Genomic DNA, 23,749 nt, shown 5'->3' on the forward strand with positions numbered 1-23,749 from the left:
TCTCTCTCTTCCTTCAGATCTTTGGGCAAATGTCATCTCAGGGAAGTATTTCCTGACGACTCTATTTGTACTTGCAACTTAAATCTCCTACTTCTTGTCCCCCTTTCCTACTTAATATTCTCCTTAGCAGCTATCACCATCTCGTAGGCCATGTATTTTACTCTTTATTTATTGTGTTTCCCCTTCCCTAAAATCTTAGTTACATGAAAGTAGGAACTTTGTCTATCTAACTGGCTACTGAATCCATTATTCCTAAAACAGTACCTCTAATAAAGTAGGTAATTACTTGAAAGAATGAAAGAAAGCAGGAATGAATGAATGAGTGAATGAATGAAAATATGAATGGTTGAAAGCATGTATGAATAAATATGTAAATGAAGAATATTCAATGACGATAGCATCCTATATTTCTGTGGGATAGATATGAGGTAATGCATTATAAAATTGGTATTTTTTAGGTTTGGAGAATTTTTCGCTTGTCTGCCTGGCAATATATTTAACTTAAACTGGCATACAGTATTATTTAGCAGCAGTAATGTGTTGTAGTAAGTGTTACAGAAATTGAAATCAAATACATTTGGTACTTTTAAAAAACGTTTACTAATAGACATTGAGAAAATCCTATCAGCATTGATACAGTTAAGCAATAGAGGGAAAGAAAAATTCTCCTTAATTCTTTTTGGTGATATATCAAGTAATCCATTTATCAACCCAATGATTGTTTAAACTCTGTTCAGATTTTTGGTTTGAGATCTCTTTTTGGGGGCGGGTTGGGGGCATTGCATATAAATCCTGGAGGCATATGAAGTCTGACTTTCAAATGGGTAGAATGACATTTTAGAACCACTTAAATAGGTGACTGCACTGGTACATGTGGGAATCATCAGTTCATTGGAGCCAAAGTGAGATTTAACTCTAGATGGCTCTGAACTGCTGCTTGATTGCCGGTTATGAGAGTTTCGCTGCAGTTAATAGATTAGGAGTTCCGAAGAAAGCTTAGAACTCCTCATTGATCACTTTAAAAAAATAGATGCTCTGACTCTTCCAAATTCCTCAACACCGACACATACACACCCCTCCCCACCCCATATGCATGTGTGCATAGTCCAGATATGTTGCTACCCAAAGTCTAAAGTGCAATTAGTTGAATTCTACAGCAAGATGATGTTGAACATATTAAAGCAACTAGATTTTTTACTCCCTTGAGGACCTGCCTGGTTCTGAGTTTTCTTCTCCTTTTTGAGTATGGGGACTACTATTTCATGTTAGGACAGTTCATCTAACAATAACTGCTTTGCCAAAGTCTGCTTTTTGCACTGAACAAGTACTACATTTTTTTTTTTCTGTACTGTGTGCTTGCGTTCATCACTTTACTTATTAGCTTTGTATTCTTTGCATCCTATAGCATGTTTGCTGGTGGTTTGTTTTCTCTTTGATATTTTGATTGGTTTACATATTACAGATTTTCTCATCTATAAGAAATAATTTTGGAAAGTATGCACTTTGCACTAAGATTTCCATTCCCTTTCTTTTCCAACTTAATGCACTAAGCATCACTTTAAGATTCCTCTGCTTCTAGGATTCTAACATAGTCTCACCTTATCTGTTCCTTGATAAATTTTCAAGTTTGTATTAAAATATTCAAGTTTACAGAAGATATAGTCTTTATCTTGTCCTTCCAGGCAAATATTACAGTTCCTTATTTTTCAACAGCTTCGCAAAGGCTGAAAAATTTGCCTCGTACTTCCCTCAAAGCCAAACAGTTGCTTCAAACTTCATCTACAAAAAGAGGTAACTACAGCCTCTTACTAAGTTTTAAATTTCAACAGATGGTCAAGTTAGTTAAATCTTTTACCTTTTGGCATACTGAGTCAGTGATGTGTATAAGGCACATTTTAGTCTTTTTTTTAATACTAAAATAATGTGTATTCATTCTCTGTTACTTGGATAAATCCAGAAGAAACTCATTTTCTACAGAGGTATGTATTGTGTTGCAATTCTAAAAGGAATAAATGATATGTAGCATTTAATATTAGAGAATTTATCATTTTTCTTACCTAAAACTGAAGGTTATTGTTTTAACTTTGTTAGATGAACTAATGAACGCTTTAAAATGAACCAAATGCCAGACATTCTGTATGTTGTTTTTTCTTCTGTCTTTGGTTTTTGGATTTACTTATCTGTAGGATGAAACAGGCATGTTTTCATATTAGAAATTGCTTGACGTTAAAACAGAGTTGTTAACTGATGATGTTTGGAATATTTATGGAATGGTAGCTTTTGTAAGAACTGACAGCTGAAGAAATATATGAAGGTTGACGTCAAAGTTATCATGTGGGTTCCAAGAGATTGGATGTATGGACAGCTAGAAAGAAGTAGAATTGGGAGAAACACTGTGGGATTAGATAGACCAGCAGTAATAAGAATGAATAGAAGCCTCAGAGGAAATGGGACAGAACACACATAGGCAAGGAAGAAAAGTATTTCCCCTATCCAGGACATGTAGATTTCTTGATAGCGTCAGAACTCAATAAATAACAAAGATATATAAGAAGGATAAAACACTAACAGGACATTATATGGAAAGAGGAGGTTTGGGATTTGATTTGTTGAAAAAATGATTTAGTTAATATGGTTATAAAAGTACTGAAATAGGTACTTTAGCAAGTTCATTAATGCAGATGTTTTAGCAATGATTTGGTGGATTAAGTATAATTTAAGGAAATAGTTTTAGATATTAGAATACAAAGAAAAGAGAATCATCAAATAGAAAAGTAGAATGTTGGAATGTTTGTGTTTTGGATGTCAGGGTCTGATTATAGGCCTCCAGTAGGGGGTGTGTTTTTGTGCCACTGTTAGAAATAATAATAGACTGAATAGATTATGCTCTTTTGATGGAGAAGAAGGTGACTTATTAAGGATCATTGTAGAAAAGGTTCTTAAATTATTTGAGAACCTTAAACCTCTTTTTTGAGATTTCCAGTTACTTTTGAGTACTTCTAGGGGTAGAAAACAGATGATTATAAAAGGATTGTAGTATCTATACAGATTAACAGATCTGTAGGTGAAAACATGATTATAAAAGGATTGTAGTATCTATACAGATTAACAGATCTGTAGGTGAAAACAGATGATTATAAAAGGATTGTAGTATCTATACCAGGGCAAGAGAGGATTTTAAGTTTATATAAAGTTTATATAAATTTTATTTTTTGTATGCCTCTGTAAGCTGCTTCATAATGTTTTTTGGCATTAGGTACGCTTGTATAATTTAAAATTTTTACTTGAAGATTTTATATTGATATTAGATCGAGAAGATCATAACTTCTGGCTGATTTTTTTTTTGGGGGGGGGACGCCTGTGGAGGTTATATTACTTTTGTGATTCTGAACTACCAAACTGCCTACCCTCTGTGATAAGATAACAGAAAAGCCCAGTCTCATAATTCCTGGTACCTCTAGCTGTCTAGATGATATGGTAAAGAGAGAAGTTTGTGCGTGTGCATGTTTGATTTTTTTTGTTCTTTTTGTTTCATTTTGTTGAATCTCATTTATCTTAATCCAGACTCCCTTATTTTCTGGTGTACTGTGGTTTGGTGATGATCATTTTACACTATAAGTTCTAAACAAATTGAAAAAGGAACAATGTATGATAGGATTTAAAATACTAGTTTAATTACTGGTAAAGCTGAGTTGGAGAATATCTCTTGGATCCAAGGTCAAAATGGATTTTCTAATTTACCCTCATGTTTAGACTTTGAGAGAGAGGAGTCTGCATTGGACTGTGGGATTCTCTGCTCTTGTAGGGATGTGAAGCAGACAGGATTCAGACACTACGTTTTCATAGGTACCTTTGCACATTAATCCCATCCAATAGAGAAACGTGGACTAGATAGTAAATTGCCACATAAATAGTTGTTCCTCATCCTGGGGATGAGCCTATAACGTTTTCTAGAAAGCTGATTTACTTATTCTAAGGGCTCACGGAATCATGGGAAGAGGAAGAAAATGGTTTCCTTAACTATTGGAAAAATGGTCACTTTGATTTTAATTGCATTTAGTAGTAGCTGGAGTTTGAAGATGGGAAGGGAAGTAAAACTGTGTTGCCTGGCACAAAGAAACACACCATAAACATTTGTTGATGAACAGGATCATGCCATTAGCTCAGGAAGGGCTGGACACATCCCTCTTTGCATTTTCTTCTTGCAAAGCTTTTGTGTTTCTTCAGCCCACTTTTCTCTTTGAGGGAAAGAACGCATTGTGTTTTTTAAGACTTCGTAGAAGTGACTGCTTAAACTGCTTTGATAAAGCTATATTTTATTTATCTCCAGTTGCTGGGAACTCAGTCAAGTAGAGATAAACGGGGTAGAAACCTCAAGAAGTCAGAGGAAGAAAATGAAGAGTAATTAGAGAATTGAATGTAGAGATAAGGACAAATTTAAATGTACAAACATTTTTATTTAGAAGGAAAGAAGCAACTAAGGAGGAGTTCATGATGGTAGTTGTCTAATACTGCTTTAATTTTCTAATTCACTATATTTTGAGATATTTAAGGTGACATAAGCAATATTTATAAGAGGCCTTATTGATATGAACCCAGGAATTTTGTCATTACCCTGGATCCAAAATTTAAAATTTCGTGTTCCCTTTTCTATCAACTAACACATCTTGAATCTGAAGCAGAAAAAAGATACATGCATTATATTCTTTTCTCTTTTTTTCTGTTCTAGCCCCTCTTTACTTTTTCTTCTGTTAACAGTTGTGATCAAAGCCACTCTTTTCCATAAACAGTTTTGTGGTTTTTTTGTTTGGTTGGTTTTTGGGGTTTTTTGCGGTATGTGGGCCTCTCACTGTTGTGGCCTATCCCGTTGCGGGGCACAGGCTCCAGATGCACAGGCCCAGCGGCCATGGCTCACGGGCCCAGCCACTCCGCGGCATGTGGGGTCTTCCCGGATCGGGGCACAAACCTGTGTCCCCTGCATCAGCAGGCGGATTCTCAACCACTGCGCCACCAGGGACGCCCCCATAAACAGTTTTTAGATACAGTTAAAATGATAGGAGTTGCTCTCCCTCCCATGACTGTTATATACAATTGGGAGAAGGAAAGGAGAGAGCATGGGTGCTGTTCTTGGGGCTCCCTCCAAACACACAAATTTCTATTAGATCTTTTCATGCTGTCTTTGGAATGATACTTGAATAGATTTTATTTACATTTAGACTTGCTAAGGCTTTTATGATTTTCTAAGATTCTTTTTTCCTCTTTAGTTAAATCTTGACTACGTCTATCAATTTCCTTTGCTGAGAAAGTCCTAGATCAAAATTTCCACCTCTCTGAAATTTGTGCCTTCATTTTCCTGATTAAATAGGACTGCATTTTAAAATATTAAAAGCCTTTAACATTCTGTGGTTTTAAAAGATCACCTGATTCCAATTAACCCTCATTATATTTTTATTCCTCCCTAACTCCCAAGTTTATAGATAAAGCAAAATGCTGCTACCGTTAGAGGAGGAAACATTTTTTACAGTAGTAAAACTACAGCTTAGTACGCCTCTTCATATACTCTAGTTTTCCCTCAATTTATACTTTAACCTTATTAAAGTATTTCTCTCCATATCTGGAGATTGTAGAACTTTTTGACTTGTCCTTTCATAAACTCTAGTACATTTATCTAAGAATATAAGGATTAATAAATTTAAAAGGATTTCTAATTTATAAATCTATTTTTAATCTTTGTTATTTTAAAATATAGCACAAATTCAGAAAACCATATAATACATAGAGAGCTTAATGAATTCCTATAAGGTGACCCCCTTGTAACTACCATTCATATCAGGAGACTAGAACTTACTACCTCAGATGCTCTATACCCATCTGCTTCCAAACACAATCCTCTCTTGACCCCCTCTCCCAAGAATATTTATTCTTCCAAATTTTTACAGCCATCACTTCCTTTTCTGTATAATTTTTATCATCCAAGTAATGAAATTATAGTTTTGCCTCTTTAATATATGTCTTTTTTAAGTTTCTCTTAATTTGTAGTTTTCCTCCAACTCTTTACTCCCCCTTGTTGTTTGAAGAAACCACCAAATCACTTGTTCTGTAGATATTCACGCAGACTGGATTTTCCATGGTGTCATTTATCAGGTTCCTCTGTATTTCCTATAAATTGTTAAGTTATCCACATGCTTAATTAGATTCAGTTATGTTATTTTTGGCAAGACTACTGTATAGGTGGTGGTACTTCTTGGCATTGCCTGTTTCATGTGATATTAGCAGGCATTGATGCATAATGCCTATATCCTTACTTTATTAGGAATTGAAGAATTGGGTTATTTCAATTCTAACATTCCTAAGAGAAACTTTTCCTTATTCTTTGGTTAACCAGCACTGAGGTTTTATTTCAATACTTGTTCTTTCCCTTTATTTATCAGTTTACAAAATAAAAAGTTGGCAATCTAGGATCCTCCAAAGGTGACCACTATTTTTCATATACACACACACACACACACACACACACACACACACACACATATATAATTATAAACTTACAGATTTAAACTTTTTTTAATGTGTTTCAATCTATGTATTTTCCCAACTTTGGCAGAAGCATTTTCAAGTTGGTGTTCAGGTCTTTTTGACACAACCCTGGTAGTCTTTGATAACATCTTGATAACTGGTATGACAAGATAGGCTCATCTTATACACTTCCTGCCACAGACCTGAATTTAGTTATTTCTCAAAAAAATTCCTGATTTCTTTTGGTAGGAAATGGAATTTCAAAACCAAAGTCTGAGTTTTTAGTTGTGCTCTTTACTATCCAGTTGGTCAGTGTTTCTAGTTCTTTTCAGTTACTAGAAATATATATGTGTAGATTTGTGTTTGTATATTTTTTAAGATTGAACGCCTTAATGAGTTCATGCTGATACTTCCTAATTAAATTTAGGGCTTGAGGATAATTACTTAACCTCTTTTAACTTAAAGCTTTCTTTCTTTTATTCTGCTCTGAGAAGTCTATCTCTCAGAAACACATAATAATAGAGTATCATTTAATAATTTGTTTTCTCCCACATTTTACACAAATCTTCTGGGGATAACATTAGTGTAATACCATACAATATGGTTACTAAAAGCAGTTTATAAAACTTTTTCCATAAATAGGTTACTAGGGGCTAAGGGGGGAAGGGATAAATTGGGAGATTGAGATTGACATCTATTCACTACTATATATAAAATAGATGACTAATAAGAGCCTGCTGTATAGCACAGGGAACTCTACTCAATACTCTGTAATGGCCTATATTGGAAAAGAATCTAAAAAAAGAGTGTTATATGTGTATGTATAGCTGATTCACTTTGCTGTACACCTGAAACTAACACAACATTGTAAATCAATAAAAATTAAATCCAATAAAAATTTAAAAAACATTTTCCATAAATAACTATTATATACTCTCCTTTATATGTCTCATTTAGTCTCAGCCCTACATTTAAATAATATTTGATGCTTGCTACCTGTCTGTTGATATTGTCTCACCAGTCAGTTTTCTTGTTTAAAACTTATCCTCTGTTAGATCCTTAAGGAGTTATGGGAACAATATCCATTCCCTCAATTTTTGCATGTCGATGACAGCTTGTTTGCACTTTTTATATTTGAAAGTCATTAGCTAGATATGAAATCTTTGGCTCACATTTTCTTTCCTTGAGTATCTTAAATATATGACTCCATTTTTGTCAGGAATAAAGAATTGTTTCCGTTACAACCGTTTGGTCTTTTTATCTGGATGTCCAAAGGTTGTTTTCTTCTTCTTTAAAGTTCAATAATTTATGAGAATATGTCTTAGTGTTTGTCATTCTGAGTTGATTTCCCCAGATATGTGGTGTGTTATTTCAACTTGAAATAGCAGAGTTTTAAAAATTTTAGGCAAGTTCTTTAGAATTATAGTTTTTTTGGTTGTGTTCTTTTGCTTTGGCTTTCTTTTTTTGTGGGGACTCTCGTACACATGTTGGGTGTTCTTTGCCTTTCTTCTGTGTTTGTTGCCTTCTCTTGAATCCTTTTCATCTTTCTTCATTTCTTCTTGTTCTATAAAAGTTTATTTTCATTTTTTATTTCTTTTAAAGCATAAGATACTGTGTATGGTGACTCTTTTGTTCCTTCTGTCTTAGACTTCATTTTGAAATGATTTATTTTATGTCTGATTCTTTTCTGTGTTCCACCACCTCCCTTTTGAGTGTTTTTTCATTTTGATTTATGTTCTTTCATATCTTGTAATTTTCATCTTTTTGTGTGTGTGCATGGTGGACGTATTTGGCAAGGTTTCACCATTAGTAGAAATATTATTCTATTCCTTATTCTATTTTTTTATTTAATAACTTTATATGGGATTTTGCCTTACTCTTTTTCTATTGCTCATTTTTCTGTGAAATTGGTTTTTCTAAACGTTTAGAAAAGGGAGTTTAAAGATTTTCTAATTTATGGCTCTAGTGCTCCCTCTTCTTTTGTTTTAGGAAACTATTCAAAAATATGGCTGTTTATTTTCTGAGATTTCTTGCTTTTACTCCCCTCTCCTGTTTTAAAATTCATCCTTTTAAAGTGTATAAATCAGTGTTTTTTAATACAGTTGACTCTTGAACAACATGGGTTTGAACTGTATGGGTTCATTTATACACGGATTTTTTTCACTAAGTATGTGCTACAGTACTACACAATCTGTAGTTGGTTGAATCCACAGATGCAGAACCATGCATGTAGAGGGCCAACTGCAAAGTTACATGTGGATTTTCCAGTATGCAGAAGGTCAGCACCCCTAACCCCCTGAATTGCTCAAAGGTCAACTGTATATTCACAGAGTTGAGCAACTGTTAACCACTGTCTGATTTTAGAGATTATCCTCACCCCATAAGAAACACCATGCCCATTAACAGTTACTCCCCTTCCCCATTCCTTCCAGTCACTGGTAACCACTAATCTTTCTGACTCTGGATTTGCCTGTGCTGAACATTTCATATCAGTGGAATCATACAATATGTGATCTTTGCAACTGGCTTCTTTCAAACAAATTTTGTTTATCCATTCATCAGTTGGTGGACGTTTGAGTTTCTACTTTGTACCTGTTGTAAATAATGCTGCTAATGCTGCAAATGTTTGCTGGTAGCTTATTTATTCTTATCTATCAGTCTTTTTGTATGTATGGAAGAAAAGATAGCAAAACCTGTTCCCAGGGGTTTCTTCTACCTCTTATGTTTAATAAATATTCTCTTGATAAATATATGCTTACAAAAATAATGGTAAGTACTGTACCCTAATGAAAGAAGAAATCAAGGGATTCTATGTCTTGTTATTTTTTTATGATTACTTGTCAGCCATTACAAATTTAATATGCCTTGGTGTTGTATCTTATAAAACCTGTATAGGATAGTAGCCCCACAAATAAACTTTCTGAGTCTAGTTGAAAATTAAAATGGCAAAAAAGACATTTTAATGTCTACTCCCAGAGGTGTTTCTCTTTTGGTATTACCAAGAGGTAAAGAACACCAATCTGGGAATCAGGAGACCTGAATTCAAGTCCTGACTTTCCTGTTTATTTGCCTAATTGATTTCTGTGGTTGTGGTAATTTTCCTTCTCTGTAAAGTGGAAGGGTTGTAGCAGTTACTAGTATCTCTTTTAACAAGGATTTTTTTAAATTTATTTATTTATTTATTTATTTATTTATGGCTGCATTGGGTCTTTGTTGCTGTGTGTGGGCTTTCTCTCGTTGTGGTGAGTGGGGGCTGCTCTTCGTTGTGGTGTGCAAGCTTCTCATTGTGGTAGCTTCTCTTGTTGCAGAGCACAGGCTCTAGGCACACGGGCTTCAGTAGTTAAAGCACGTGGGCCCTAGAGCACATGGGTTTCAGTAGTTGCTGCTCGTGGGCTCAGTAGTTGTGGCACACAGGCTCTAGAACACGTGGGCTTCAGTAGTTGTGGTGCCTCAGGCGCAGTAGTTGTGGCTCACGGGCTCTAGAGCACATGGGTTTCAGTAGTTGCTGCTCATGGGCTCAGGAGTTGCAGCACACAGACCCTAGAGCACACGGGTTTCAGTAGTTGCTGCTCATGGGCTCAGTAGTTGCGGCACATGGGCTCTAGAGCTCAGGCTCAGTAGTTGTGGTGCACAAGTTTAGCTGCTCTGTGGCATGTGGGATCTTCCCGGATCAGGGCTTGAACCTATGTCCCCTGCATTGGCAGGCAGATTCTTAACCACTGCACCACCAGGGAAGTCCTAACAAGGATTCTTTAACTCTGTAATGAGAGAATCATATTTACTTCATCTCTGTGGTCTTTAATAACCAGAAATTATTTTAAAGTCCTTATTATGTCAGTAACCTGTTGCCATCATTTATGGTACATAGACCATTGAGTGACTAGAATGATATACCTATAAAGTAAGGGATAGTTGACCAGGAAGTATTTTTGTCTTTATTTTTTAAATAATTGAATGGCATATGTACTTTTCTCCCCATCAGTCATGGTAGCCAGTGTTTGGCAATGTGTGTATTTTTATTGCAGACTGTGTATTTATTGGATATTTACATATTTTTTAAAATTATACAATTAATGTAATTTGTAGTTTGGATGACACATGACTGTGAAGATAACCACTTGAAGTGTCAAGTTTTTATATTGCAAGATAGTGTTTAATATTGAGATATATTATTTGTAAAACATTTTGTATTCAGTGAGTATCAAGCTAAAGACAGTATACAGTTTACTCAATTTCTCCATTTTAGAGTTAAGTGCCTGCTGAGTTATACAAGCCTTAATTAGAAAATAAACTTATCATTTTTATTAAATGCTTATTGAAAGACAAATGAATATTCAAAAACAGAATCCTCATATCACCCACCATTCCATTTTAGAGGTGACTTAAACACCACAGTTAACATTCTTAGTCATATCTCAGTTTTATAAATAGAATTCTAATTCTTGCTTGGAGCAGATAACATTCCTTCATTTTGTGCCTTGATTCAAGTGTAATTCTCAGTATCCACAATGAGTAAAGAGAAACTATAGCCTGCTGTCATAATTAATTTGGGTAATGGAGCCTAATTTACTTAATCCCTATATTTTAGTTAATTTATAAGGACAGCTTAGGAGACTTTCCTGAGTGACGTTGTTGAATATCTTTCCAGATAACTGAGCTGCAGCAGGCTGAAAAGCACCATCGTCCTTAGATAAGGAAGGCATGGATATGATACGCCTTACAAATCCTATAATATTTTACATTTTACCAACAGTTTACTTACACATTGCTCATTTGATCTTTGCAGCTAACCTGTGATATTTGCTGAGATCTGTTTTATTAGATTTACATCTATATATCTATTTTCTCTTTTTGGGGGTGCAGTGCAAATGGTATTGCATTTAAAATTTTTATTTCCATGCATTTATTGCCAGCGTATAGAAATACAATCGATTTTTGTATGTTAATCTTCCATCCTGTCACTTTCCTGAACTCAAAATTTCTGGAAGGTTTTTTTTTTGTTTTGTTCTTTTGTTTTTAGATTCCTTGGGATTTTCTGTGTAAACAATCGTGGAGAAAGTTTCTTTCTTTCTTTCTAATCTGTATGTCTGTTATTTCCTTTTCTTGTTTATTGCACCGGCTAGAACTTCCAGCATGTGTTACATAAGAGTGGTGAGAGCCTATATCCTTGCCTTGTTCCTGATCTTAGAGGGGAAGCATTCAGTCTTTCATCATTAAATATAATGTTAGCTGTAGATTTTTTGTAGGTGCTCTTTATCAAGTTAAAGTGCCTATTCCCTGTTTTTCTGAATATTTTGTCATGAATATGTGTTGGATTTCTTGTCAGACACTTTTTTTACATCAATAGATAGGCTCCTGTGATTTTTCTTCTTTAGCCTGTTATTGTGGTAGATTACATGGATTGATTTTCAAATATTGAACCAACTTTGCATCCTGGAATAAACCCCACTCAATCATGGTATATACTTTTATGTATCACTGAGTTCTGTTTGCTAATATTTTGTTAAGGAGGCTTCTGTCTATTTTCCTGACAGATATTGATCTGTAGGTTTCTTTTTTGACACTGTCTTTTTCTATTTTTGGTACTACTGGTGATACTACTTTCATAAAATGAATTGTGATGTGTTCCCTCCTCTTCTGTTTCTGATAGAGAGTATATAGAATTGGTGTTAATTCTTCTTTAAACCTTTGGTAGAATTTTCCAGCAAAACCATCTGGGCCTAGAGGTTTCTCTTTCCGAGGGTTTTGAATTATGAAATCAGTTTCCTTAATGATTATATGGCCATTCAGTTTATCTGTTATATACAAGATGAGTTGTGCTAGTTTGTGCATTTTGAAGAATTGGTTCATTTCATCTAAATTGTCAAATTAATGTGTGTAGGATTGTTCTTAGTTCTCCCTTGTGATCCTTTTGATGTCTTCAGGGTCTGCAGTGATATCCCATTACATTACTGATATTGGTAAAATGTGTTTTCTCTCCCTTTATTTTGTCGGGCTTGTCAATTTTATTGTCCTCTTGAAAGAAATCTTTATTTCTTTCAATCAATCAGTCAGTCAGAAATCAATCAGTCTCATTGATTTCTGCTCTTTATTATCTTCTTCTGCTTGCTTTGAGTTTATTTTACTCTACTTTCTCTAGCTTTTTGAAGTAGGAACTTAGATTACTGATTTAAGACCTTTCTTTTTCCTAATTATGACCCACAAACTTTGATATTTTGTATTTTAATTTTTATTCAGTTCCATGTATTATAAAATTTCTATTGAGAAGTATATCATTTAGTTTCAAGTGATTTTTTTCATCTTTTTGTTACCTTTTAGTTATTGATTTCTAGTTTGATTGTATTATGGTCAGAGAAAGTACTCTTTGTAATTTGAGTTTTTAAAAAATTGTTGTAATTTACTTTATGGCCCAGGGCATAGTCTATCTTGGCTTATATTCTGTGGACACTTGAAAAGAATGTGTATTCTGCTGTTGTTTAGTGGATTGCTCTATAAATGTCAGTTAGATTCTGTGGTTGGTGGTGGTGATGTTGAGTTCTTACATGTTCTATCAGTTGTTAAGAGGGGGCTGTTTAAGTCTCCAACTGTTGTGGATCTGTCTTTTTCTCCTTTCAGTTCTGTAAGTTTATCTTTCACATTTTTATAGCTCTGTTTAGTACATACACATTTAGGATTATTTTGTCTTCTTGGTAATTTGACCCTGCTTTCATTATGTATTATCCCTCTTTGTCCCTGATAATTTTCTTTTTCATTATCTGATATTAATATAACCATCATGCTTTCCTTTTGTATTATTTGCTTGATATATTTTTCCATCCCTTAACTTTCAACCTCCCTATATTTTTATATTTGAAATGAGTTTCTTAAAGACAGCATAAAGTTAAGTTATTTTGTTGTTGTTGTTTTGTTTTGTTTTTTTGCGGTACACAGGCCTCTCACTGTTGTGGCCTTTCCCATTGCGGAGCACAGGCTCCAGACGCACAGGCTCAGTGGCCATGGCTCATGGGCCCAGCCACTTCGTGGCATGTGGGATCTTCCCGGACCAGGGCACAAACCCGTGTCCCCTGCATTGGCAGGCAGACTCTCAACCACTGCGCCACCAGGGAAGCCCTAGGTTATGTTTTAAATGCATTTCTACCAAATCTATGTCTTAGTAATTGGTGTAGATAGGCTATTTACATTTCATGTAATTATTAATATGCCTAAGTCTGCCATTTTATTTGTTGTTTTTTGTTTTTTCTCTTTTTCATTTCTCTGTTTTCTTTTTCCTGCATTACTGTGGGTTATTTGAACATTCTTTAGAATTCCATTTTGACTTATATATAGTGTTTTTGAGTCCATATGTTTGCATATGTAGTGGTTGCATTACATTACATTATGTATACATAACATCATATATACATATCACAGTCTGTTGATGTTATCATTTTATCAGTTCAAATATGTAAACCTTACTTTTTTTTATCTACCTTTACCCTCACCCCATTTATAATTGTCTTAAATATTTTCTTTAAAAAATATTTCCTACAACATCAGTGTTATAATTTTTTCTTCAACCTGCACATATAATTTTGAAAACTCGAGGAGAGGGAACGCCTATATGTCTACCCATATTTTTGCTTACCTTGTTCTTTCTTCTTTTCTGATATTCCAAGTTTCCATGTTTTTATCATTTTCTTTCTGTTTATAGAATTTGTTTAGCTGGGGATTTTTGAGGGGTGGGGGAGGCATCTGCTGGCCACAAATTGTCTTGGTTTTCTTTTGTCTGAGAATGTCTTGATTTCCCTTAGTTCTTTTAGGATATTTTCTCTGAGTATAGGATTCTGGGTTGACATTTCTTTCAAGTCTTGAAAAATATTTGCTACTTTTCTCCTGGTCTCTGAGGGCTATGATGAGAAATCCACTGTTGTTAGAATTCATTTTCCCCTATAGGTTAGGTGTTATTTCTCTCTCTGATTTCAAGGTTTTTTCTTATGTTTCGTTTTCAGAAGTTTATAACTATGATGTGTCTTGGCATGGATTGCTTTGGATTTACCTAGTTTGGTGTTCTCCTAGTGTTTTGAATCTGCAGGTTTATGTCCTTTGACAAATATGGGAAGTTTTCATATATGGGAAGTCATTATTTCTCACAGTACTTTTTGTCCTCTCTTTCTCCTTTCCTCCCAGTACTCCGTTGGCATGAAAATGTGGGTCTTTTCTTGTAGTCCCACAGGTCCCCAAAAATTCTGTTCATTTTTTTCTTTTTTTATTGAAGTAGTTGATTTACAGTGTTTTGTTAATTTCTACTGTACAGCAGAGTGATTCAGTTATACATATATGATACATATACACACATTCTTTTAAAAATTCTTTTTCATTATGGTTTATCACAGGATATTGAATGTAGTTCCTTGTGTTACAGTAGGACCTTGTTGTTTATCCATTCTAGATATAATGGTTTGCATCTGCTAATCCCGAACTCCCGACCCATCCCTCCCCTACTGCCCTCTCCCTTGGCAACCACAAGTCTTTTCTCTATGTCTGTGAATGTTTCATAAATAGGTTCATTTGTGTCATATTTTAGATTCCACATATAAGTAATATCATATGGTATTTGTCTTTCTCTTTCTAACTTACTTCACTTAGTAGGATAATCTCTAAGTCCATCCATGTTGCTGAAAATGGCATGATTTCATTCTTTTTTACAACTGAGTAGTGTTCCATTGTATATATTTAACACAACTTGCTTATCCATTCGTCTATTGATGGACATTTAGGTTGTTTCCATGTCTTGGCTATTGTGAATAGTGCTGCTGTGAATATAGGGGTGCATGTAGTTTTATACAGATATATGCCCAGGAGTGGGATTGCTGGATCATATGCTAGATATATTTTTAGTTTTTTGAGGAACCTCCATACTGTTTTCCATAGTGACTGCACCAACTTACATTCCCACAAATACTGTACTGTTCCCTTTTCTCTACACCCTCTCCAGCACTTGTTATTTGTGGACTCTTTAATGATGACCCCATGACCCTGACCAGTGTGAGGTGGTACCACATTGTAAGGGTTTTTTTGCTTTTTTTTTTTTTAAAGAAGATGTTGGGGGTAGGAGTTTATTAATTTTTTTATTTATTTATTTTTTTGCTGTGTTGGGTCTTTGTTTCTGTGTGAGGGCTTTCTCTAGTTGTGGTAAGTGGGGGCCACTCTTCATCGCGATGTGCGGGCCTCTCACTATCGCGGCCTCTCTTGTTGTGAAGCACAGGCTCCAGACGTACAGACTCAGTAGTTGTGGCTCATGGACCTAGTTGCTCCATGGCATGTGGGATCCTCCCAGACCAGGGCTCGAACCTGTGTCCCCTGCATTAGCAGGCAGACTCCCAACCACTGCACCACCATGGAAGCCCCCACATTGTAGTTTTGATTTGCATTTCTCTAATAATTAGCAATGTTGAGTTTCGTTTCATGTGCCTGTTGGCCATCTGTATGTCGTCTTTGGAGTAATGTCTATTTAGGTCTTCTGCCCATTTTTCATTTGGGTTGTTTGGTTTTTGTTGTTGAGCTATACAAGCTGTTTGTATAGTTTGGAAATTAAGCCCTTGTCAGTCACATCATTTGCAAATATTTTCTCCCATTCTGTAGGTTGGCTTTTTGTTTTGTTTATGGTTTCCTTTGCTGTACAAAAGCTTGTAAGTTTGATTAGGTCCTATATGTTTATTTTCACTTTTATTTCTATTTCATTGGGAGGCTTTTTTTTTTTTTTTTAAGTCTATTTTTTCTATGTTCAGATTGGGTAATTTCTTTTGTTCTGTCTTCCAGTTCACTGGGGTTCCTCCAGCCCCCATTCTGCTACTGAGCTCATCCACTGAGTTTTTTATTGTGGTTAATGCATTTTTAAGTTTTAAAATTTACATTTGATTCCCATTTCTCTGTCTTCTATTTATTTGTTGAGACTTTGTATTTTTGCATATTTCAAGTGTTTGGAATTATTCAAGAAATTTTATGATAGCTACTTTATTTTTTAAAAAATATCTTTATTGGAGTATAATTGCTTTAAAATGTTGTATTAGTTTCTGCTGTACAGCAAAGTGAATCAGCTACAGGTATACGTGTATCCCTATATCCTCTCCCTCTTGAGCTTCCCTTCCACCCTCCCTATCCCACCCCTCTAGGTCGTCACAGAGCACCGAGCTGATCTCCCTGTGCTATGCAGCAGCTTCCCACTAGCCACCTATTTTACATTTGGTAGTGTACATATGTCCATGCCACTCTCTCACTTTGTCCCAGCTTCCCCTCCCCTCCCTGTGTTCTCAAGTCTGTTCTCTACATCTGTGTCTTTATTACTGCCCTGCCACTAGGTTCTTCAGTACTTTTTTTTAGATTCCTTATATGTGATAGCTACTTTAAAATCTTTGTCAAATAATTCTAACGTCTCTGTCATCTTAGTGTTCACATCTCTTGATTGTATTTAGTTTAAGACTTTCCTGGTTCTTGGTATGATAAATTGTTGTTTTGGTTTTTTTTTTATTGAAATCTGGACATTTTCAGATTATGAGAGTCTAGATCTTATTTAAAGCTACCCTTTTATGAAAGGGTATGTCTTTCTCTGACACCAGTCAGGCATTTGGTGGATGAGGGGCGGGGGATTTCATTACTGCTATGGGAATAGACGCACAGGTTCCCCCACTCAGTTCCTGTTGACACCCAAGGGGGAGGGACCGACTGGGTGGAGGTAGAAATTTTGGCTGCCCATATGGTCTCCACTGAAACTGTGATGAGAGTGGTCTTACTACCAGTGAGCAATCATGAAAGTCCTGACTCTCCATTAGTCCTCCTCTGACACCAACCCAAGAGGAGGGAAAAGAGCACCTCATTACTTCCTTCTCTCTTACCTCCCTGGATAAGGTGTTTGTAGGCCTTGTTCAGTCTCAAAAGGATAGAAGTCCAGGCTCCCCACTAACCTTTGTTGGCATTGGTGACAGTAGTGCCACAGTTTTTCTTGTGGTGTTTGGCTGGAGCAGAGCAGTTATTATCTAAAAGTTTTCTTTCCTAGTCCTTTGGCTAGAGAGAGCAGATTTTTTTTGGTCTGTCATACCCAAAGGCCTTTTTGGGTTGCTGCCTTCTTCAGCTTTAATCTGGGATATATGAGACAAAAGAAAATCCTGGGAACTCATTACCATGTCATCCCTCAGGTCTCAAGGTTCCTGGGTAGTGTTTCTTCTTCTCTCCATGTTTCAGTCTTATGTCTGTTTTATATACAGTGCCCACGGTCTTAAATTATACTTACTGGGAGAAATAGGGAAAAGTTCATCTATTCCATTTTCCCAAGTGGAAGTCTGAGATTCATTCTTAAAAAATTTCAGGAGACAACCATTTCCCTGGCATAACTATTAATAGTTAAAATGGTGGTCAGAAGTTTTTCCAGAGGAAAAGGCTTTCACAAAGCCTATTTTCAAGATAAGATTTGGTGAGACATTCCAAACATTATAGATATATTCCATTATTTATAAAGCTGTGATGTAGAAATGAAGCACTCTCAGGGACTTCCCTGGTGGCACAGAGGTTAAGACTCTGTGCTCCCAATGCAGGGGGCCTGGGTTCAATCCCTGGTCAGAGAACTAGATCCCATGTGCATGCAGCAACTAAGAGTTAGCATGCCACAACTAAGGAGCCCACAAGCCACAACTAAGGAGCCAGCGAGCCGCAACTAAGGAGCCCGCCTGCTGCAACTAAGACCCGGCGCAACCAAATAAATAAATATTATTTTTTAAAAAAAAGAAAAAAAGAAAGAAATGAAACACTCTCAGCCTCATCGAGATGACCTGCCTAATTTCACCATACCCTCTACATCAGTCACCATGAGAAAGAAGCCTAGGACTCCTTGGTCGTCTCTCATCTACCAGATTGTCATTCACAATGTCTTAGTGAATCTCTTAACCTGACCTCCTTTCTGTCTATCCACAGCTCTCCAGACTTTTCCAGAATACTCCTTGAAACTCAGTGATCCTCCTCTGAACTTTACTGTTCTTGCCTCCTATCTGAAACCTGCATCCCCACCAAAACAAAATCCCAGTCAAAAGGCTGCCAAGTATGGTAAAAAAAAAAAAAAAAAAAAACTAGGATTGAAGGTGGCTTTTCTGGAGTTGGTACTGGAAGGAGCAGGTCTAGGCACCACCCTTAGATAGTGGCTAGAGGATAATTTAGACATTGAGTCTCAGTTATCCAATGAGCTTCCAGGAAGACAGTGAAACAACTTGGACAGAGACAAAGGTAGGACTGTAGGGAATGGAATTGAGAAAACACTTTCATAGTCACCTATAGAAAGGGGAAAGATGGATTATGTAAGGTAAAAAAAAAAAAAAAAAAAAAAAAAAAAAACTTCTGTGAAGATTATGGAATTTGCAATTCAGAGTACTTGGGTCCTGTGGACATCTTGTCTTCAGTTTTCTACCAGAAGAGACTGTAACAGTTTGTTGGATATAATTGATTCCAAATATAATTGGTTCATAATTATTCTCAATTATGGCCCTACTTTAGAGCCCCTTATGGAGTTTTGGGGGTTTTTTGGGGTTGCTTTTTTTTTTTTTTTGGCCACACCCTGCAGCGTCCGGAACTTCTCTAACCAGGGATTGAACCTACACCCACTGCACTGGAAGTGTGGGGAAGCATGGAGTCTTAACCACTAGACCACAAGGGAAGTCCTGGAGTTTTGGTTTTTTTTAATCAGCTTTACTCAGGTGGAATTTTAAATGCACAATTTTAATTCAAGAGTATGCATTCATGCAGCCAGCCCAGTAAAGTCATCGAACACTTAACATCATCCCCCAAAGTTTTTTTTGTACTTCCTCCCAGTCAGTTCTCCCAGCCTCAGGCAAATATCTGATTTGTGCTTAGTTACCATAAGTTAGATTTGCCTAATTTTTGAGAATCATCCTTGTTGTGTCAGCAGTTTTCTTTCTCCTCTTTGTTGCTGAGTGGTATTCTGTTGTATGGATATACCACAATTTGTTTACCTTTTCACCTGCTGATGGACATTTGAGCTGTGTCCAATTGAGTGGAGTGTTCTATAAATGTCAGGTCGGCTTGATTGATGGTGTTGGTCATGTCTTTGTCCTTTCTCATTTTCTACCTATTTGTTTCATCTATTACTAAGGAGTGTTGAAATATCTAACTAATTCTGGACTTTTTTAGTTCCTTTCAGTTATGTCTGTTTCATGTGTTTTGTATATTTGTTTTTGGGTATACATAGTTAGTATTCTTATGTCCTCTTGCTGAATCAACCCCTTTAACTTTATGAACTCTATCTCTGATGGTAATTGCTTTCTGATATTATTATAAACACTCCATCTTTTTCATAATCGGTTTTGTATAAGGTCACTTTTTCTCTCCTTTTACTTTTAACCTGTGTCTTTATATCTAAAATGTGTTTCTTTTAGATAGCATGTTGCTCTTGCTTTTTTGTCCATACTGGCAATATTTACCTTTTAATTGGAGTGATCACTATTCACGTTTAATGCAGTTATCAATATGGTTGGTTTAAAATCTGTCTCACGACTTGTTTTCTCTTGGTCTCTTCAGATTTTTGTTCCTTTTCTCCTTTGCTTTTAGTCTTTTGGAATATCTGAGTACTTTTTATATATTGCATTTTATTTTCACGGTTGGCTTACTTTCTCTTTTTTTTCTTTCTTGCTTTTTATTAATTGGTTGCTTTAGAGTGTGCAGTGTACATATTTAACTTATTACAGTTATCTTCAAGTAATATACCACTTCACTTATAATGTAAGAACTTCAGAACAGTATATTTCCATTCCTTCCCATTTTTTGTGCTACATTTATCATTTACTTTTACTCTCTTTATATATATTATATTAAATCACAGAGAATGTTTCTGTTAGTTTTATTTTACAGAGTTATCTTTTAGTGAAATTGAAAATGATTTATTAAAGATCTTTTATGTTTCCCAAAATATTTACCATTCCTGGCACTGTTTATTGCTTTATGCAGATCAGGGTTACCATTTGGTATCATTTTCCTTCTACCTGAAGAACTTCCTTTAGCATTTCTATTAGTGAAAGACTTGCTGGCAACAAATTTTCTCAGATTTTGTTTGTCTTTAAAAGCCTTTACTTTGATGTTAGTTTTGAATGATAATTTTGCTGGATATAGAACTCTAGATCGAAGTCTGAGGTATTTTATCTTTGTTCTTCTGTTTAAACATTAAAAAAAAATTATTATTCACTTTTAGAAATTTGATCATGTTGTTCCTTGGTGTGGTATTCCCTTTGTTTGCCCTGCTCGTGTTTTGTTTGTTTGTTTGTTTGTTTTTTAAACTACTTAGATACTTGAGTTTATAATTTTCATCAAATTTGGAAGATTTTCAGCCATTCTTCAAACCTTTTCTGTCCCATTTATAACCCCTTTCATCTGGGACTCCAGTTGCATGTATTAGACCACACGATTTTGACCTGTAGATCACTGAGGCTTTATCATTTCTTTTTTGAGTCTTTTTATTCTCTGTATGCTTTAGTTTAGATAATTCTTATTGTTATGTCTTCAGGTACCTCTTCTTCTGCAACATCTAAATTGTTATTAATTGCCATCCAGTGAACTTAGCACTTGGAATATACTATAAGTTTTTCATCTTTAAAAGTTCTATTGGGAATTCCCTGGCGGTCCAGTGGTTAGGACTCTGTGCTTCCACTGCAGGGGGCCCAGGTTCGATCCCTGTTCGGGAAATTAAGATCCTGCAAGCTTCAGGGCATGGCTAATAATAATAACAATAATAATAGAAAAAATGTTTTTTTATATGAGTTCTATCTAGCTCTTTTAAAACTTTTATTTCTCACCTCATATTTATATATATTTTTTTATATCCTTAAGCATATGTGTAATAGTTCTTTTTAAAGTCCTTGCCTTGATAATTCAGTCATTCCTGTGACTTCTTAATCTGTTTCTCTTGACTAATTTTTATCCTAGTTTTGGTTATCATTTTACTATTTCTTTATGTCTACTAATTTTTTATTGGTTAGTGGACATTGTGAAGTTTTATGTTCTATGCTGGATTTTGTTACTTTTTTTTTTTTTTTTTTTTTTTTTTTTTTTTGCCGTACGCGGGCCTCTCACTGTTGTGGCTTCTCCCATCATTGCGGAGCACAGGCTCCGGATGCCCAGGCTCAGCGGCCATGGCTCACGGGCCCAGCCGCTCTGCAGCATGTGGGATCTTCCCGGACCGGGGCACGAACCCGTGTCCCCTGCATCGGCAGGCGGATTCTCAACCACTGCGCCACCAGGGAAGCCCTTTGTTACCTTTTAAATCGTGTAGACTTTGTTGTGGTGAACAGGTAAGTTTTCTTAAAGGGCCCAATAGTAAATATTTTAGGATTGTGGGTGATATGGTCTCTGTTGTAAGTTTTCATCTACTCTTGTAGCTGGAAAGCAGCCCTAGACAATATAGAAACACATGAGTGTTGCCATATTCTAATAAAAAAAATTTTTTTAAGCATTTTACTTTCCCATGGTGGTAGCTTGCTGACCCATGCTTTAGTGGCTTGTTTTTAAGTTTTGTTTGAGTGGATTTGGGGTAGCTTTATTTTAGAACTAGTTAATTCTTTTTGGAGTGTCCCCTGATTGCCCTGGATGTTTGACAAGAATTCTCTGCTCTAATTGGTTGAAACTCAGATGTTTCCTAGTTCTGTATGAGCTTTGGAAACTGTTCAATTTACAGTGCTTCAGGCCTCCTTTGCCCAGTGTCATGGAGCTTCACTTGGTGCATGCACAGCTCAATATTCCAGCAAAGGTTCAAGCAGGCCTCTAAGCTGAGTTATAGAGGTCTTCTGGAGCACCTCCCTCCTCTAAGGTAATCTGCCCCTCAGATTCCAAGTTTAGTCTTCTCAAGTCAGCAAGATAACTTTGATCTACTCTGGATCCTCCTCCTCACTCTATAATCCAAGCCCCCCCTCCACCTGACAAAAAAAAAGCCAGGGTGCCAGTAGAGCTCACCATATTTATTTTCCCTCTCTCAGGGATTACAGTCCTGTACTGCCTGTTGTCCAATATTTGAAAACTGCCCTTATGTATCTTTACTGGGTAAGCCCTGTCCTGTTTTTGTCAACATGGTTGGAAGTGCCTATGGTGGTTTTAAAATAAATATCTTGATTTCCATTCCAGACTAGATTCTCTAGGTATGGTGCCTGGGCTCCCCCACCAGCCACAACCTTTTTTTAAAGTTTCTTGGGATTCTGACACACAGTCAAACTTTCCTCTACTCATATCCTTGGGAAACTAATGGAGGTTGAGAGAGAATATGGTGACTCTGATTCGTTTCTCCCCTGCACTCTCCTCCCTTCCTTTTGCCCCTGCCCAGTTCACTCTGAACCTCACCCCAGAGTTCTTTGCTAGGTAAAGCATGTTAAGGTAATATTTTTTATTTATATTGTATATAGCCATTCATAGGCATTTGAAGAAACCTTCCAGAGATGATTTATCCAAATAGGATAAACAGGAAAGGATGAATGTCCCCCAGGACATCTGAACTTACCATGCTAAGGGACCACTACAAGAATAAAATTTATTTGAAGTCTTATTTTGACTTAAAAATTAATGCAAATTGTACATTTAATTCTTTCATATATCATTGTTTGTTTCAACATGTATTTTAAATAACCACTTAGTAGAATTGACATTCCAGCAAAATGTACCATCTTTATCCTGTGACTTCCTATACCTCTTGATATGCCCCTAACTAGATTTATAACTTCCCTACTTGGTGAAGCACAACAATAGAAGCAGGTTTAGTTTCTAAATTATAAATTATGCTATGGATGATGCAGGACTTGGAGGTACACTCTCCAGATACTTGATACATGTTTACATGAATGTTTCTTTGAGGGGAAATTGTGTTTCAAATTCTAGTCAACTGTCTAATAGTCAGCATTTTTTTCACCTCTAGAATATGGCTCAGGTTGGTTGCCACAGTAAAACAGAATGCTGCAGTGCCTTTTCTGGTATTGTAGATTCCTATCTGACCTAGTTAAAACACTTGTCAAGGATAGTTGCAATCCTCTGAGTAAGGACTTGGTTACTTAAGAGCTACCAGCGATCGATCGATCAATCGATCGATCAATCAGTCTATCTGTCTATCTCCCTAGAAATATTCTTTATTCCTTGCATTTCTGTAGAGTGAGTTTTCATGAATACAGACGTACTGGTGCCCAGTCATAAAGCAGTGGTTTCACTTGCACTTGGTTTCCACTGA

The 23,749-nt window shown here is 35.9% G+C and overlaps 1 protein-coding gene across 4 annotated transcripts in view; it reads left to right on the top strand.

The window, feature by feature from the left end:
• The window catches only part of SLAIN2 (SLAIN motif family member 2), a 79,970-nt gene that overhangs the window by 53,990 nt on the left and 2,231 nt on the right, over positions 1–23,749 (top strand). For 2 of the 4 annotated variants that reach the window (XM_059067280.2, XM_067036051.1), the window contains one exon: positions 1,714–1,791. The exons of the other annotated variants lie outside the window; for them this stretch is intronic. In XM_059067280.2, coding sequence (XP_058923263.1) covers positions 1,714–1,791 — 78 coding nt within the window. The remainder of the gene's footprint in view (positions 1–1,713; positions 1,792–23,749) is intronic. 4 annotated transcript variants of the gene reach the window in all.

The sequence above is a fragment of the Kogia breviceps genome, chromosome 6, assembly GCF_026419965.1.
Source record: "Kogia breviceps isolate mKogBre1 chromosome 6, mKogBre1 haplotype 1, whole genome shotgun sequence".
Classification (NCBI taxonomy): domain Eukaryota; kingdom Metazoa; phylum Chordata; class Mammalia; order Artiodactyla; family Physeteridae; genus Kogia; species Kogia breviceps.